Genomic DNA, 14,542 nt, shown 5'->3' on the forward strand with positions numbered 1-14,542 from the left:
CAATATTCCATCATCTTCAGAGACCGCAGAAATTATTCAGTTCAATTTTTGGTAGTAATTATGCAAATAAACAAAATAAGATGGGAGATGGTTCAGTCTGTTGAGGATTGGGCTGAGAAGCAGAGGGGTCCCAGTTCAAGACACGGTGCAGACAAAGCATGGAAGTTGTTCTGGAAGTGGTCAGAGTAATGCCAAGGTACCCTTGAGCAAGAAACCAAACCCACAATTGCTTGCATTGGGGCTCTGCAGCGAGTTGGACAGGCTCCATATGCAGCTGGACAGGCATGGTTAATAAGTAGAAATGTAACTAAAACAAGTTGCAACCTTTTCCAGCTATTTTTTTAATTGAAATGATTCAAAATCATTAATTGAAGTTCAGATTGAAGTAATACGAAATGAGATCTCCAACATCATTTATTAGCATAAATATGTCTGTACATAACCTTCTCCATCATCATAATCATCGCTGGACAGTGCAACACCCAACCGCTAACACACAATACTTTCACATTTCTGCTCCAAAAACATGTAAAAAAAAAAGAAAGGAAGGAAGGAAGAAAAGGAGGGTTGGAATTTTGATGTGAAGACAAAGGTTCATTAGTCTGTCCTCTCCTGGCCTCTGTTGACTCGCTCCCTCAGTTTATCTGCATAAAACTTGAACGACTCCTGGAAAGAGAAAGAAACAGATTAAACACCATGAAACAAAAATATTCGGAGACATGAGAGGAGTGTGTGTGAGAGTGTGCTTCAATCTCAGCTTCTCCCAGAACTAAGCAGCCAGTCAATCCCTCCTGGGCCAGTTTAACCAGTCTATCAACCGACAGAGTTGTCTCGTTTCATCTATAAATCCAGATTAATACACAAATAAGGGATTTGGGGCATGCTCTACAAACACGCAGCATTCTGCTAATTAATCTGCGTTTTGATCCAAACAAAGTGTTTGGGTGGGCCCTTTTTATTTTCTGGAGGCTACAAGTTAAAAGATTACACCAGCTTCTCACATCATATCTTTGATTATTAATGTACTCTTTAATTTTGATAAATAGTTGATTTAAGACGGGACAAAAACTATCCAAGTGGGGATCTCAAACACTTTTCAGCGTGAAAACTCTTATCACCGCCTTTATGTAGAAACAGTCCAGAGTTTGGGAGGGGCAGGTCAAAAAAGAGATCTCTCTGTCGCTGTTGGGGATTGTTTCTTTCACAGGTTGCACATAAAATACATTTAGAAAACTGAGAAGTTGAGGAGGATTGATGAGGATTTTGATTTAGCGAGGAAGACCCATTTAGAGCAAATTGATAGAAAGGTTTTAAGAACATCAAATCAACCTGGAGCTGGTGCAGAGACTGAACCCAGACAACGTATCGCATCATTTGAGCTTTAAAACTCCGTGTCTTATATTTTCGTGCATCTTAACAGTCCGGTTTTGCCTGGACCAACATCGCGGAGTTTCCTGTTTGCAGAAAAGTTCTGAACGCACGGACGAGTGACCTTACCCTCTCCTTGCAACTCCTCCGGTTCCCTCGCTCATAAACCCCAGTCGTCAGTTAACTATCCTGACATTCGGTGAATAATGCAGCAGGTTCTCCACCTTCCTCCCTCCTTCTATCTTTATACTGCAGGTGAGTGAGGGGGAAGTAAGAGGTGAGCCTCCGTGTACACCTGCCTCCAGGGGACAGCGCATTAAAGTACTGCTGCTGAGAGGCCAGGCCGAGGGGTGTGTGTGTCTGTGTGTGTGTGTGTGCTGACAAAAATAGAGCTACATCAACTAACAAAATGTGCAACGTGCTGAAATGCTTTAAAAAAAAAAAAAGCTAGAAAAAGTGAGCAGCTACTGCAGTGACACCATCTCACTTACACTATATATTGTACACACACACACACACACACACACACACACACACACACACACACACACACACACACATGCACACACACACACACACACACACACACACACCACACACACACACACACACACACACACTATGGGCTATGCTGCAGGCATGTGTGCGTTGAAGTTCCCCAGCCGGACACACTCTTCTGTCACATTGCGATGGCAAGCAGAGAACGTAGCATGCACACACGCAGCGGCACCCATTAAAACTGCAGCCGCACAAGTGCCAGCGCCTGTTAGCAAAGCGTGCGTGAGAGGGTCGACCGTGCAGTTGTTCTTTAATCCTTTGGTGTTCAAAGCGTCAGGGGATGTTTTCAGAGTTTTCCTGTAATTTAGCGGCTGGAACGACGTGGCCATCTCCGCACCCCCCTCCCCCCCCCAGCTCCCTGAACTGACCCCATCAAGGCAGATACAAGCTCACAGATCGGTGCCTGACTCACCGGTGGTTCAGGGAAGGGCGCCGTCTCTCCTTGGTTGCGGTAGAGCACAGCCAGGCGTTTGAGTGACAGCTCATCTGCGGGAACGCCCTCCTTTTGCATCTGCTCATACAGCGCCTTGGCTGACGATAAGTCCTTATCCATGACTGCCAGGCGAAAGGGAAAATGTCAGCAAACGGGAGAAAAACATGTCAAACTTTAATTCCAGCGTAAACGCAAAAATGACAGCGCAGAGTCAGAAATTTATCGTTGACCGATTTCCCATGGCAATGCAACCTAAATACACATGCATGGGGTAGCTGCGGAGGTCACTGCAGGTATATTCTGGCCCCCTCCTGTTGGCGATCAGTGTTACCGCGAGGCCTCCACACAACACGCCGCTGCTCTGCATATTAACCAAACTCAAAACAGCACCGTTTTCCTTTTAATGTGAAAGGACAATAGAAAATGGAGAATCTGAAAAGCTATTTGACCTGTGCAGGAAACCGCTCTGATGCACGTCGGAGGGTCAGATGATTACATTATTATATAGCCAAAATCAGCCGGGACAGCTTCTTACTTAGATCAATGCTGGGCTGCACAAGTGTGAAGGACTCGCGGAGTGTGTGAGTATTAAAGAGGAAAAAGTAAAAGAAAGGTCACAATTTTAGAAAGTACAAAGATGGGCAAAGAACAGAGGCCAGCAGAGCATCTCTAATTGTGTCTCCAATGGCTGCCCTGACCGGCCGGCCGGCTGATGCTAATTAAATAGTCATGTCCTCTTATCTCTGGTGTGACAAGTATGAAAGAGGGGAGACAAAAGGGTAGGGAGATGAGACAAAGAGGGTAAAAATAAAAGAGGGGAGGTCGCAGAAGGAGGTCAAAAGACTGAAAGGAGTAAAAGAAAGGTGGAGCAGTCCGGGAGCAACAACAGACAGCTGAGTGGTGGACCATGTTGCGATTAGCACGGCAGGCTAGCCAGGACAGCTAACTCATTAGAGGACATGTGTTCTAACCCCTTTATGACTGCACTCGTGCTCGAGCGCAGACGCCCGATGAATTGTTAATGTGCCTGCTAATGTTGACAGGCCAGAGATCTAGCATGCGTGCGTGCGTGTGTGTGTGTGTTTCTTACAGTGACACTTCATCAGGTACGAGTACTGCAGGTATTTCTCGGCAAAGTCTGGAATCAGGCTCATCAGGGACTTGATCCGGCCAACCTGTGTGGAAATACAGATATTCAAACAGTCTTGAAGAGATTTTCACTTGAAAAGTTGGTCTTTATCTTCCAAACTTTTACCTGACAAAGCTCAGGCTATAAACATTGAGCTATAAACAACAGTTAGCCTGTTTGGGAGCGTACCTGACCAGGAGTCTGAGCTTTCCCAGCCATGTAGGACACCAGCACATCCTCTGCTCCGCCACTGCGTTACAGCGCTGGAACAAACACCACAACATTCCACATAATCATCTATTTAGGACTCGTTAACGATCCCACACACATAAAATGATTTATTATTGGCTCATGAGGTCATTTCAGAGTTTCAACTTCATTACAGAGCAGAAACTAACGTGTCTCAGTCCTCCATCGTGTAGAGAAAAACGCCGGTGGCTTTTAATGTTTTACAGAGTTGAAAAAATGACTAAATATTTTTAAGCAGACCCACACGGCACCACTTCACTCTCTCCCATTTTTCCTTCACTGACGACTCCCAGAGGCGCCGATACGACCGGCCAGGCTTCCTAAAAGCTCTGCATACCCAGGGAACGACTCCGCGTTCCCTCAATCATCACACATGAAGTCCTGGACGAGTCTTGAAAACCCCTCTCGCCTCCGTCTCACCGTTTCTCTTCCTAATGACTCCATCTGCCTTTTCTCCTGCACCAGCGGGTGACGTGAGAAACAAATGGAGGAACGTTGTGCGAACAGCAACGTCCGTGTAGCCGGAGCGTCCGGCGCCATCAGCATGTGTTCCTGGATCCTACATATTTTATATCTCAAACTGGCGGCGCTGCTTCATGTTTAATAAACGACCTTCAGTTAAAACAGTTAGCTGTTGCGCGACCCTGAACTTCTCTGCTCGTGTGTCGGGCTGATCCACACTTGGCTTCATCTACTGGAGGCGGGAGTTTAAGCGGCAACTACGAGGTTCTATCGCCATTTCCAGCAAATCTTTGAACCTTCGCTGCGTCCTCAAACCAATCAGATCCTTTTTGACAGCAGCCACTAGTGCAGGACAGATGAGTCTAGTAGGAAATCTATATGTTCATTAACATTCATGTAAGTCAGACATCCCTCTTTAAAGATTGATCAGTCAGGACGTTGGGATGACGCCGTCATCCGTCTTCCAGTTCGACCCTCTTCTCTCCCAACTCTACATCTGCCTGCCCAGCACACCTCTACTGGTGTGACTGGTGGCTGCTGCGTGCCTGAAAGAGAGAATCCCAGTTCGGACGCTATCGCCATCTTCCCTTAACCTTCTTCAACAGCTCATCCTGCACGCCTTTGCTCCCATTTCTGACTCATTCCCCGGCTGCAATATAGGAGGTGTCTAAATAAGTGAAGCATCAAGAGACCCATTCCAGACCACCAGACCATCAGTGGTGGAATGTGTGCAAGCATTTCTTGACATAAATGTGTGGCTGGATGAATAAGTTAACGGCCGTGGTGTGGGGGTCCGCCAACTGCGCCGAGGCAGCAGGGGAGTTGTGATGGACTAAATTCATCAGCGGTTCCCATGTTGATTCCCATCCCCCCACCCCCAACGTCTGAATTACTTTTATATAATAGTTTAAAATTCAGCTGAGCACAAGTCACTCAGAAAGAGGTGAAGGCATCAGGGAAAAATGGTCCAGATTATTTAAAATTTATCAAAAGTGGCCACAAAAAGGAGAAAACACATCTGAAAGGGTTCTTGGTGCATTGCTCAGATTTTACTTCCTTTTCAAAGGTGAGTCGAATCAGAAACTCTGCATAACCAATCAGATCACTTGGATTTCCCCCCCCCAGATTTGATCACAGGATCACGGCTAAAACGACGTGAGGATATATCAATCAATATATCATGATAACACAGAGCCCATTCAAAACTGGCCGGGGACCAAACTGGTCATGCCGACGTCCACCCGGTTAGACGAAGGAGGCCAGAGGAAACGAGTACTCACAGCCAACAAGAACTTGGCGTCCTCGATTTTGTCAGTGTCCAGCAGCTGCAGGAAGAGGTCAGACGCCGGTCTGTAGCAGGCAAAATGATTGGCCAGCCGCTCTGCCATGGCGCTCACTGGAACACAACATTTACATTGTTCAGGTCTTCCTCCATCAACATGAATGTGTTTTACTGTGTTTATTAACCTCATTCCACCATCTGGATGAAGGCTTGAACTAACTTGAGGTTAGATTGCAAAAACCTAGAGTCTAAGTGAGCGCAAAGTCCTCACAAAGATAGTAAACTGTGAGTCTTACACTTGTCTAGAGCCTCGTCGTTCCCTTCTTCCAAAACCTTCCTGAAGACGAAAGACATGCTGGGACTGCTGCTCTGCGGTCTGGTGTAGACTTCCTCCAACAGCTCCACCGCTGACCCCACGTCCCCACTGAAGAGGGAGGAGGGGGAGAGTGGTGGTCGGCAGACAGAAACAGAAAGAAATCTGGCTCATGGAAGGAAATCCTGCAACAGTTCTGTCTAAATCTGCCCGTATTTCTGTGGTGGATTTACACTGTAAAGTAGTTAACCGGACGGAAAACACCGTCTCAACTCCCACCTCCCACTGTTGAAGTTTGGCTACTGGTTCTAGTGGGCTTCCACTGAGACGTCCCAGTGCAGAGCAACTCTTTTCACACCCCTCCAGCTTTTTTCTGCTGAGCTCCTCACAACTAAACAAAGCCTGCACACAACAAATCTTCAACAACTCAATCTGGCATCGCAGCCTCGCTCCCAACACTTTACGCTCCCCGCTCCCTTTCCACCATCACCAGTGCTAATGAATATTTAACACATTGCGGGGGGGGGGGAGTCGCTATGTACGGACGTGTAGCAGCGGCCGGTAGAGGGGGGACATATCTATGCAGATTGTTACGACTGGGACCGTCTGAATAATTCAGCGGGGGCCCCTCTAAATGTGGCGCTCTGCTCTCCGGCCTGCTTGCTTTTCCGCCCCGGCTCTTAACCAGTCAGCTTGACTCAGATACAGCGGGGACGCACGTGTCAAACCTGCTCACGGCGCGGCTCCCAGAGGTCAGGGTTCAGAACGACAGGCCCGCGCAGCCATGGCCAATCAGGCGTGAGACCGTCTCACTGTACTTCACTTCCTGCTGTCCCTCCGAGTTGGCGCGGGGCCGCTGCGGCGCCAGCCGGAGGACGGCGCTAATGTGGCGAGCCGCGCGATGAAAGTTTGATGCACAATGCGCTTTATGTTTTGTTCTCTCTTGTTTGAGACACGAGGAATCGGCACTGGAGGATGGGTGTTTTCATGACATTAAAAGCAACCCATGAATAATCCTATTACGCCGGTGTTTCCTGTTTGTAGTTGACGCCCCGCCCGCCCGCCCACTCTCTCGGCTTTTACTTTAGGAGTGTGTCAACCTGGTTTTGTCACATGCTGCTGACTGTGCTGAACTGTTTACAGCCAGTATAAATGATTAATACCAAGTGCTACAGTTTGTCCAGGATTAAAACAACAATATTATGCTCAGCGCCAGCCGTGTTTAAAACACTGTTTGTTTTTGTGTTTGATTCTGATGGGAAGAATTCCAGGCGTCGGGATAACTTCCACAAACACAGCTGCACATGCTAGCATGCCACCTGTGCCCTCAGAAGCTCTTACTTCTTGATGTGTGCCAGAGCTGTGTTGTTGACAAACACCATGCTGGACAGGTTGAGGGTCGTGCCGAGGTTCTTCATCAGCGACTCCACTGACTGAATCCCCTCCACATCGCCGCTCTTTCCCAGAGCCTGGATCAGCCTGGTGATGGCGAGCTGCGAGGGCACTCGGTCTCCCGACAGCATGGCCTTAAAGTTTTCTAAAGCCTCTGTGGAGGGATGGCAGAAGGTTTAAAAAGTGTAAATTAAATTACCTTATTTATGTGTTAAGGCTTTGGTTTATACCGTGACATTGGCCCCTCTTGCTCTGCGTGATGATGAGTAAACTGGAGGCGATATCACTCAGGCTGAAACCCGGCATATGAGACTCAGCACTGGGGAGGAGACAGATTGATTTAGCTTTACAAACTCCTGTAAACTCCTGGTCATTAGTGACAATAGACCCATGGTCATCAGTCGGTGCTGTAATGCATCACATTAACATCTAAAGACTACAGACAATTAAAGTCAATCAATGTCCCAGAATAACAAAACTGCCAAAACTGGATTTAATGTGATTAGATTTACCGTCATCTATAAAATATTTGTAATCATACTGCCTTTATGTCACTGTGGCATCCTTAGACCTCTGAGGAAAACGGTGGATAAACGCGTGATCAGGTGAAATAGAAACAAATGTACAGTAAGTGATAGTGATCCCAAGTTCCTGCTGTGACCCTAAAATTAGACAAGACACTTGATTAAAGGTTGTTGAGCCCCTGTGTGAGTCTGAAATGTGTCTGTATGTGTGTATATCTGTGTGTGCACTGTTGTGGGAGGGTCAGGCCATCACAGGCCAACTGCCGAAGGTCTCCAGAAGCCGCTCTTCATCACTGCTTCTTCTACACTCTCTTCGCTGGTCCATTTTGGGTTCTTTTCAGCCTCCTCTTTTTCATTTCATCGCCACTAAAACCTCAATCAAGCCTGCCTCCTGTCTTTCTATTTCTTATTATAGCCCTGCAACCAGATTAATCCATCCGCTCAATTGAGCATCAGGCCGGCAATCCTTATCTCCTCTGTGACACCAGTCCAAGCAGCCGTGGTGGCGGGCTGCTGCCTGGGCCACAGATTGGAGCTCCGGCGGCTCTCTGGCACATAAAGATCAAGCAGAGGAGACTCAGAATTATTCTTATCAAAGGAAAGGAAATCTTCAGGGGCTGTCCTCAGTCCCCTTTTCCACAGCACACACACACCTTGACTGTGTGTTCCTGTTAGGTGCTTTGGGTGCTTCAGCCAATGAATCCATCATCTACCGCTTCCTCTCATCAACATTTAGTTTCTTCCCCAATCCCTTAATCTTGCCATAAGCACCCCTACTGCTCAGTTCTGTACAGATTACCCCAAAAACACACACCCACACACACACACAGAATCATTGCCTATAGCGTCTTCATTAACCCCGTATGTGATTAAATCTGGCCTTTCCTATTCAGCTTTTTATCTCCTTACTTTCTTCACCATTTTCATCTTACCCAGATTCTCCACTCAGCTCATTTCTCTTCTCATTTGGAGGCCAGATAGACAAAGCTTTTATCCACGCAGGGATGCTATAAACCAATTCAAAAATAGACTGGAGATCTCTTATCACTTGTGTTGCCTCGTGCCTGTTGAAACACGGGTCTCAAATTGATACGATTACTTCACGGAACAGTGCGAAACCATGTAGAGATGAAAACTGGGGCGAAACGGATGTTAGATTTCCCACAAATGATTCTTTAAAATATATTTAAGTTTTTCCCTGTGAAAAGAGGAACAAATGACAGAACAAAAGAGACAGATGGGAAGGAAAACAAGGAGATTACCTAAAAAAAGACAAGTGTGACAGCAAAGATCACAGCTATGCTAATACCTCTGTCATCTACTCGTCCCCAGGATCAGCGCCACAACACACGATACATTACGAATTGGCAGAAGATTGTTATTGGTTCGCAAAGTCACCCACTTCTTAGAAAGCCAAGGTTAGTGTGTGTCTGTGTGAACATAGGAAGGACCACCGTTGTATCCAGCAGGGTGGAGTGTGTCAGCATACAATCACATAATCCTCATGTCGACTGAGGAGGCGCAGTATTGGGCCAGGGTCACCTGACAGTGAGGCGAATGTTTTGCTTTTCTGGGATACTGTGTCTAATATGGATATAATTCATAGATCGGTATCAGGTGTGATGTCACTGACCCAGACTCGATTGTTGTCATGTGTTAGCGTAAAATCACGGCACTCACAGCTTCCTGACTGCCATGGCGTCATCCATGGATCCCTCTGACAAAAGACTCCGAATCACATGGTCATAAGCAGTGGGCCCTACGTCTACGCCCTTTTCAATGGCGTCCTTCAGCAGCCTATAAGCTTCTGAGGAGCAAGGCAGAAAACACAATATGAGCTTAATCTTAATATTATGGGATTAGTAGAGCAAACTGCTTGTTCAAAGGCAGTTACATCGGAACTCGGGGTTACATCACAGTAGAACTCACTGCTTACCTTGGACTTTGCTCTTTTTACAAAGGCTCATTATACGAACTTGGTAATCGGAGACATTGCTGCGTGTGGTCTCGTTGGTTTGGGCCTCTTTTTTGGTATTAGTTTGTGTGTACCAGGTCTGAAAATCACAAGAGCAAGAGGCGAAAGTTACCACAGCAAATATCCAAGAGGATGTGTGTTTGAGCGTGTGTGCTATGGTGAGTGCAAGAATGCTGCTGAACAGAAAGGGCAAGGTTGACTCATGTTCAGTCACCCGTATAGCAGTGCGGGGAGGGGGTTAAGCTGTATCAGCTAGGGGCAAATTAGGTCTGGCACCCCTGGGGCAAGAGAAAAGTGTGTGTATATGAGAGGCCGAGTGTGTGTCAGAAAGAGGGTGTCGGCTGAGGAGCCCAAGGGGGCCCCAAGTTCAACGCTCCAGGCAACAGCTTTCACTCCCTGTCTCATCACACTTTAGGCTACAGAGGAGAAGAAAAGGTGAGGAATTGGTGGAGTCTGAAGACACAAAACTGATCAATTTAAGAGCAAAAAATAAAATAAAGAAATCACACTTTCCTGCTCAGCTGGTATCTGGGTCAGAACACATGCAACGCCACATGCACACATTCTACTGAGAATCCAGATGCAGCCATATGGTAGCATTTAGCTGCTGGCTAAATTAGTCTGGCATTAGAGATTTACAGACAGATCAGGCTGTAATTCCCTTCACCAGTCAGCCTGTCTGATTGACCACACTTCAGATCAGTGTGTCAATCCTGTTTTCACTGCATGTAATGAAAGGAAGCTTAAAGTGGAGCAGGGCGGGGGTGGTGGCAGTGGGGTGTCGAGGGAGAGAGAGAACAGGTTTTCAAGGTTAGCCCTCATGATCGTGAGCTTAGAGTTGAAAACCTGATTATCCTACAGATTAAAGCATTTATACAGGAACAACACCAGAACACCGTCCTGCGTTTGTGGGTTTAAATTTTAACTCTGACTCACTTAATATTCACTTAATATTCTCTTTTTGTGAGACTTTCATCACATATGATTAGATTGACTCCGCTGCAGCATCCTGCTGGAAGAAGCGTTTATATTTGTCTAAAACCCACTGTAATACGGACAGGGCTGCATTTTCAGATCGGCGACATCACTAATCAATAAATATATAATATCAGAGGTGAAAACAACCAGTTTCTAGAATACAATTAAAGCCAACCAAAAAGGGATTTGAAATAAAATCCTCATTTTTGCAGCCATGTTTTTATCCATCCTTCCACTCAACCAATTTCATTCAAGATTGATGACAAATTCATGTGCAGGCATCACGGTAATCTGTGCTCAGTCGTCAGTGAAGTCTGGCTGTGTTTTATCTTTGACCTCAGGCACTTTTTCACTCCTTTGCACTTGGCTTCTGCTTTTGATTTCATCCGCTCTGCTTTTTACCCCTCAGGATGCCTTCTGGCAATTATTATTTGGAATACCAAATGTATCTAATGCGCATTACTGGGCACTGCTATAAACAAACTGTTTTCTCTTTTACCTCAGGCACCTCGAAGGGCACCTCCTCGCCATTATTTCTCAGGATATCTGCCACCATTCGCAGGGTCCTCTCCCTTGGAATGACGTTCTCCTCTTGCATCTTCGTCCAAACGGCCTCTGCCTTCCGCGAGTCGTTTGTTTCTTCTGAAATCATAAGATTTTTTTGATGTGACACAACCACGTGAAGGGGTGTCGGCCCATATCGGCTTTAGCTTATAGTGATTTCTAACAAAGTGCTCCATGCTGAGAGAGACAATCAGAGCACTAATCTGATCAATTGACCAATCCTCAGCTATTCTGTAATTTGGACGCGCACTAACTAGTGGTGTGTGTTTGTGTTTGTGTGTTTGGCTGTGTGTGTGTGTGTGTGAGCGAGAGAGTGAAAGTAAAGTGGGGATAATGGCTTGACAATCAGCGTTAACACTACAATCACTATGTGTTGTGCTCTTTGCTGCAGTAAAAACATCATGCTGGAACTTCTGACTGAAGCAAATCACTGCCATACTTAAACACACACTCTGGAACATTCAGATATAGGAGATCACGACATCTATGATGGAATAAAAGAAGAACGCCCAAAAAAAACATTTGCAACCGTGTAGACTTACTGCAGAGACGGATGATGTAACTGTACATTTCATCTCTGTCACACTCAAACAGTTTTGCTGTAATGTCCACCATCTGCTCCAAAGGCTCCATCTTCATACAAACAAAATAATATGTTAAAGTTTGCTCTTTGCCATTGACGACAAGAAAAGACAGAGAGCTTGGATTACCTGGTTGGCAGAAATGCATCTTTCTGCATACCACTGCAAGCGTCCAGGCCTTGCCCTCAGCCCGGGAGTCTAGATGAGAAAAACAAGAACAATTAAGATAGTTAACAGTTTGGATCATTGTCTATCGACACAAGAGATTCCACTAAAGTCCCACAACAAAAATAGTGTATTTACTGTAGCGGTACTTTTACTATGCAATCATATCACTGTTGTGAAGGAGGTTGTGGTGGTAGCGTGTTGAGCTACAGGCCTAGGCAGACATAAACAGTGTTTCGGTGTTGGATTACAGGACACCCATAATATGCAGAGTATGAGCAGGCTGTCAAATAAGGGCTGACATAGATTGATCTGCAGGCTCATGTAGCAAAGGTTTAGCTTGATATGTGAAGTGACTGGATGATTATTATCATGAAATAACAGTGATCGGGGATTCATCTGTCTCTTGGGGCTTTGATAAAATCGGAATAAAACAGAGATTGAGAAATCTCACTCCCCCTCTCTTTCTGATAATCTGTCTGAAAGAAAAAAAGCGACAGAGTGATCAGCCAGGACGTTAATCTGAGCGGGGATCAACGGCGCTCAATCCCCGCTGGCCTCTTGGATGGGAGTTCATCATACTGTGAGACTGAGAGGGAAGTCAAGAAAAGACTGCTGCCATCCCTTCCTCTCTCAATCTCCACTTTTCTCAATCTCCTCTTCCCCTAAATCTCCCGCTTGGTCTTTTTCCCTGCCTCCCCATCCCTCCACCCAGCCTAGTCAAAGGCATTATGTTCTTACCTAACCAGCCAAAGGGACAAATTAAAATGTGTTGCACATACTTTCTCTCAGTCCGTTTAATCTTCTTAGAGAATAAGGCCCAGTGCGAGGCCTCCATCTTTTTGCATCCCATTCCCTTTTCTTAGTAAAGTCTTACAGAGCCGGCACTCAACTACTCACAGGACTGCGAGTTCAGGATTCTGAAGGCACCGAGGGAAATCCTGCTAATCTGGGCACAAACAAAATCCTCAGGAGTAAGACGCATTGCTTACACGGTGACGTATGGATCAAAACAATACAGCCAGGAAGAAAAGTAAAAGCCAACACTCTAAGATTAAGGAACAAAGCCATTTCCATCACCGGACAAATGTGCAGCGGAACGTTTCACTCTGACTCTTTACGCACCTAGAAAATATCTTTACAATTATTTCCTCTCATGCTTATATGCATAAAAGCAAGCAGAGTCAACTGTATCTTACCTCCACTTAACAACACCTCACCATCTCAATTCCAAATGTTCTAATTCATCTAATCACCTGACCACTTAGCAAACACACAGACACACACGCGCACACACACACTTCTCTGTAACGTAAAAACACATAATGGATGACCACTCTTTAGCAATACTACCTAACCTTGACCATTACACGTGAACATGCAGCGATAATAATCCCAGCCACCAGACAATCCTCTAGCCAACCATGACCATTTAGCACAAAATTGGCCACCTTTCTCTACCATTACATTTAATTAGCTGTGATTAATCAGCTGCCAATTATACCAAACAGCACAGAGAGGGACGACCACTCAGGGGCCAAAAAGTATCTGTGCAGATGAGTGACTTTGAGTGACAGATCCATTATATTTTACAGTATAACTTTAGATGTATATCCACTCAAATTAAATGCAAAAGTACTTTGTTCTGAATATCTCATTTTACAATATATCTGGTGAAAATGTTGCAGTCATTCAATGATGAAATAAATAAATAACCAATATGAATAATAACTTAAAAGTAAAATCAATATTTAAATGTATCAGGTCGATGTGAGCCGACACTATATATTGCATACGGAAGCAATGCAACAAAGATTTTGTCATTCTAACCTACTTGACATGAAGGATAAAATGTATATCTGTAGCCTATTTACACGACATCAGCAATCTCACACATCACTAACACAAAGCCTGATTTCTGTTGTAAGAAGGATAACAGACAATCATGCAGAAGAGGAATGAGAGCAACAATAACATGGCGATAATATTTAAGAGGGTTTGAAAAATCCTCAAGAGGGACAAAATCCCTCTTTTAGTGCACACCAGGGCATGAGGAAGAGCAGAGTCAGTCCACTTTTGTTCTCATCCGACATAATGCCCATTTTCCTCTGCCTCTAATGTCAGGTTCATCACTCTATCCGTCTTACTTATCAATTTCTCTGTCCTGCTATCCAGTCCCCAACGACCTGCCTCTTTTATCCGTGTAAAACAAAACAAAACAAAAAATCACTTCTTATCTGCTCGCTTTGCTCTCATCTTTCTCACACTAATCTCATGAGCTTACTGCAAGAATTCAAATGACAAAGGAATAAATATCCATGAAATATTCAGGTCAAATGAGCTGCAAGGACAAAGACAGTTTGGCAATTACATGCTGGTCAATTGTACAGATGTCATCCTTATTGTTATGCAATGATTTTTTCATCACACATATCCTTCAGGATTAAAAGATGTAGTCAAGTCGAAGCAAGGTATAGTAAAATACTTCAAATAAACAAAAGATCTATTCACTTAGATTCCTCTACATTTGAGCATGAGGGATATTTTCTTTTGAAATATGAGACAGTGT

At 45.2% G+C, this 14,542-nt stretch overlaps 1 protein-coding gene across 1 annotated transcript in view; it reads right to left on the reverse strand.

The window, feature by feature from the left end:
• Positions 1 to 396: 396 nt before the first annotated feature.
• Positions 397 to 14,542, reverse strand: part of lrpprc (leucine-rich pentatricopeptide repeat containing) — a 35,965-nt gene continuing 21,819 nt past the window's right edge. Inside the window, 14 exon segments of the mRNA XM_057048433.1 lie at positions 397 to 666; positions 2,339 to 2,481; positions 3,450 to 3,534; positions 3,678 to 3,727; positions 3,730 to 3,751; positions 5,480 to 5,595; positions 5,778 to 5,905; positions 7,136 to 7,340; positions 7,417 to 7,505; positions 9,391 to 9,517; positions 9,647 to 9,764; positions 11,163 to 11,305; positions 11,770 to 11,860; positions 11,938 to 12,006. Of these exon segments, the coding sequence (XP_056904413.1) occupies positions 598 to 666; positions 2,339 to 2,481; positions 3,450 to 3,534; positions 3,678 to 3,727; positions 3,730 to 3,751; positions 5,480 to 5,595; positions 5,778 to 5,905; positions 7,136 to 7,340; positions 7,417 to 7,505; positions 9,391 to 9,517; positions 9,647 to 9,764; positions 11,163 to 11,305; positions 11,770 to 11,860; positions 11,938 to 12,006 (1,455 nt within the window). The 3' untranslated portion in view covers positions 397 to 597.

The sequence above is a fragment of the Takifugu flavidus genome, chromosome 11, assembly GCF_003711565.1.
Source record: "Takifugu flavidus isolate HTHZ2018 chromosome 11, ASM371156v2, whole genome shotgun sequence".
Taxonomy (NCBI): Eukaryota; Metazoa; Chordata; class Actinopteri; order Tetraodontiformes; family Tetraodontidae; genus Takifugu; species Takifugu flavidus.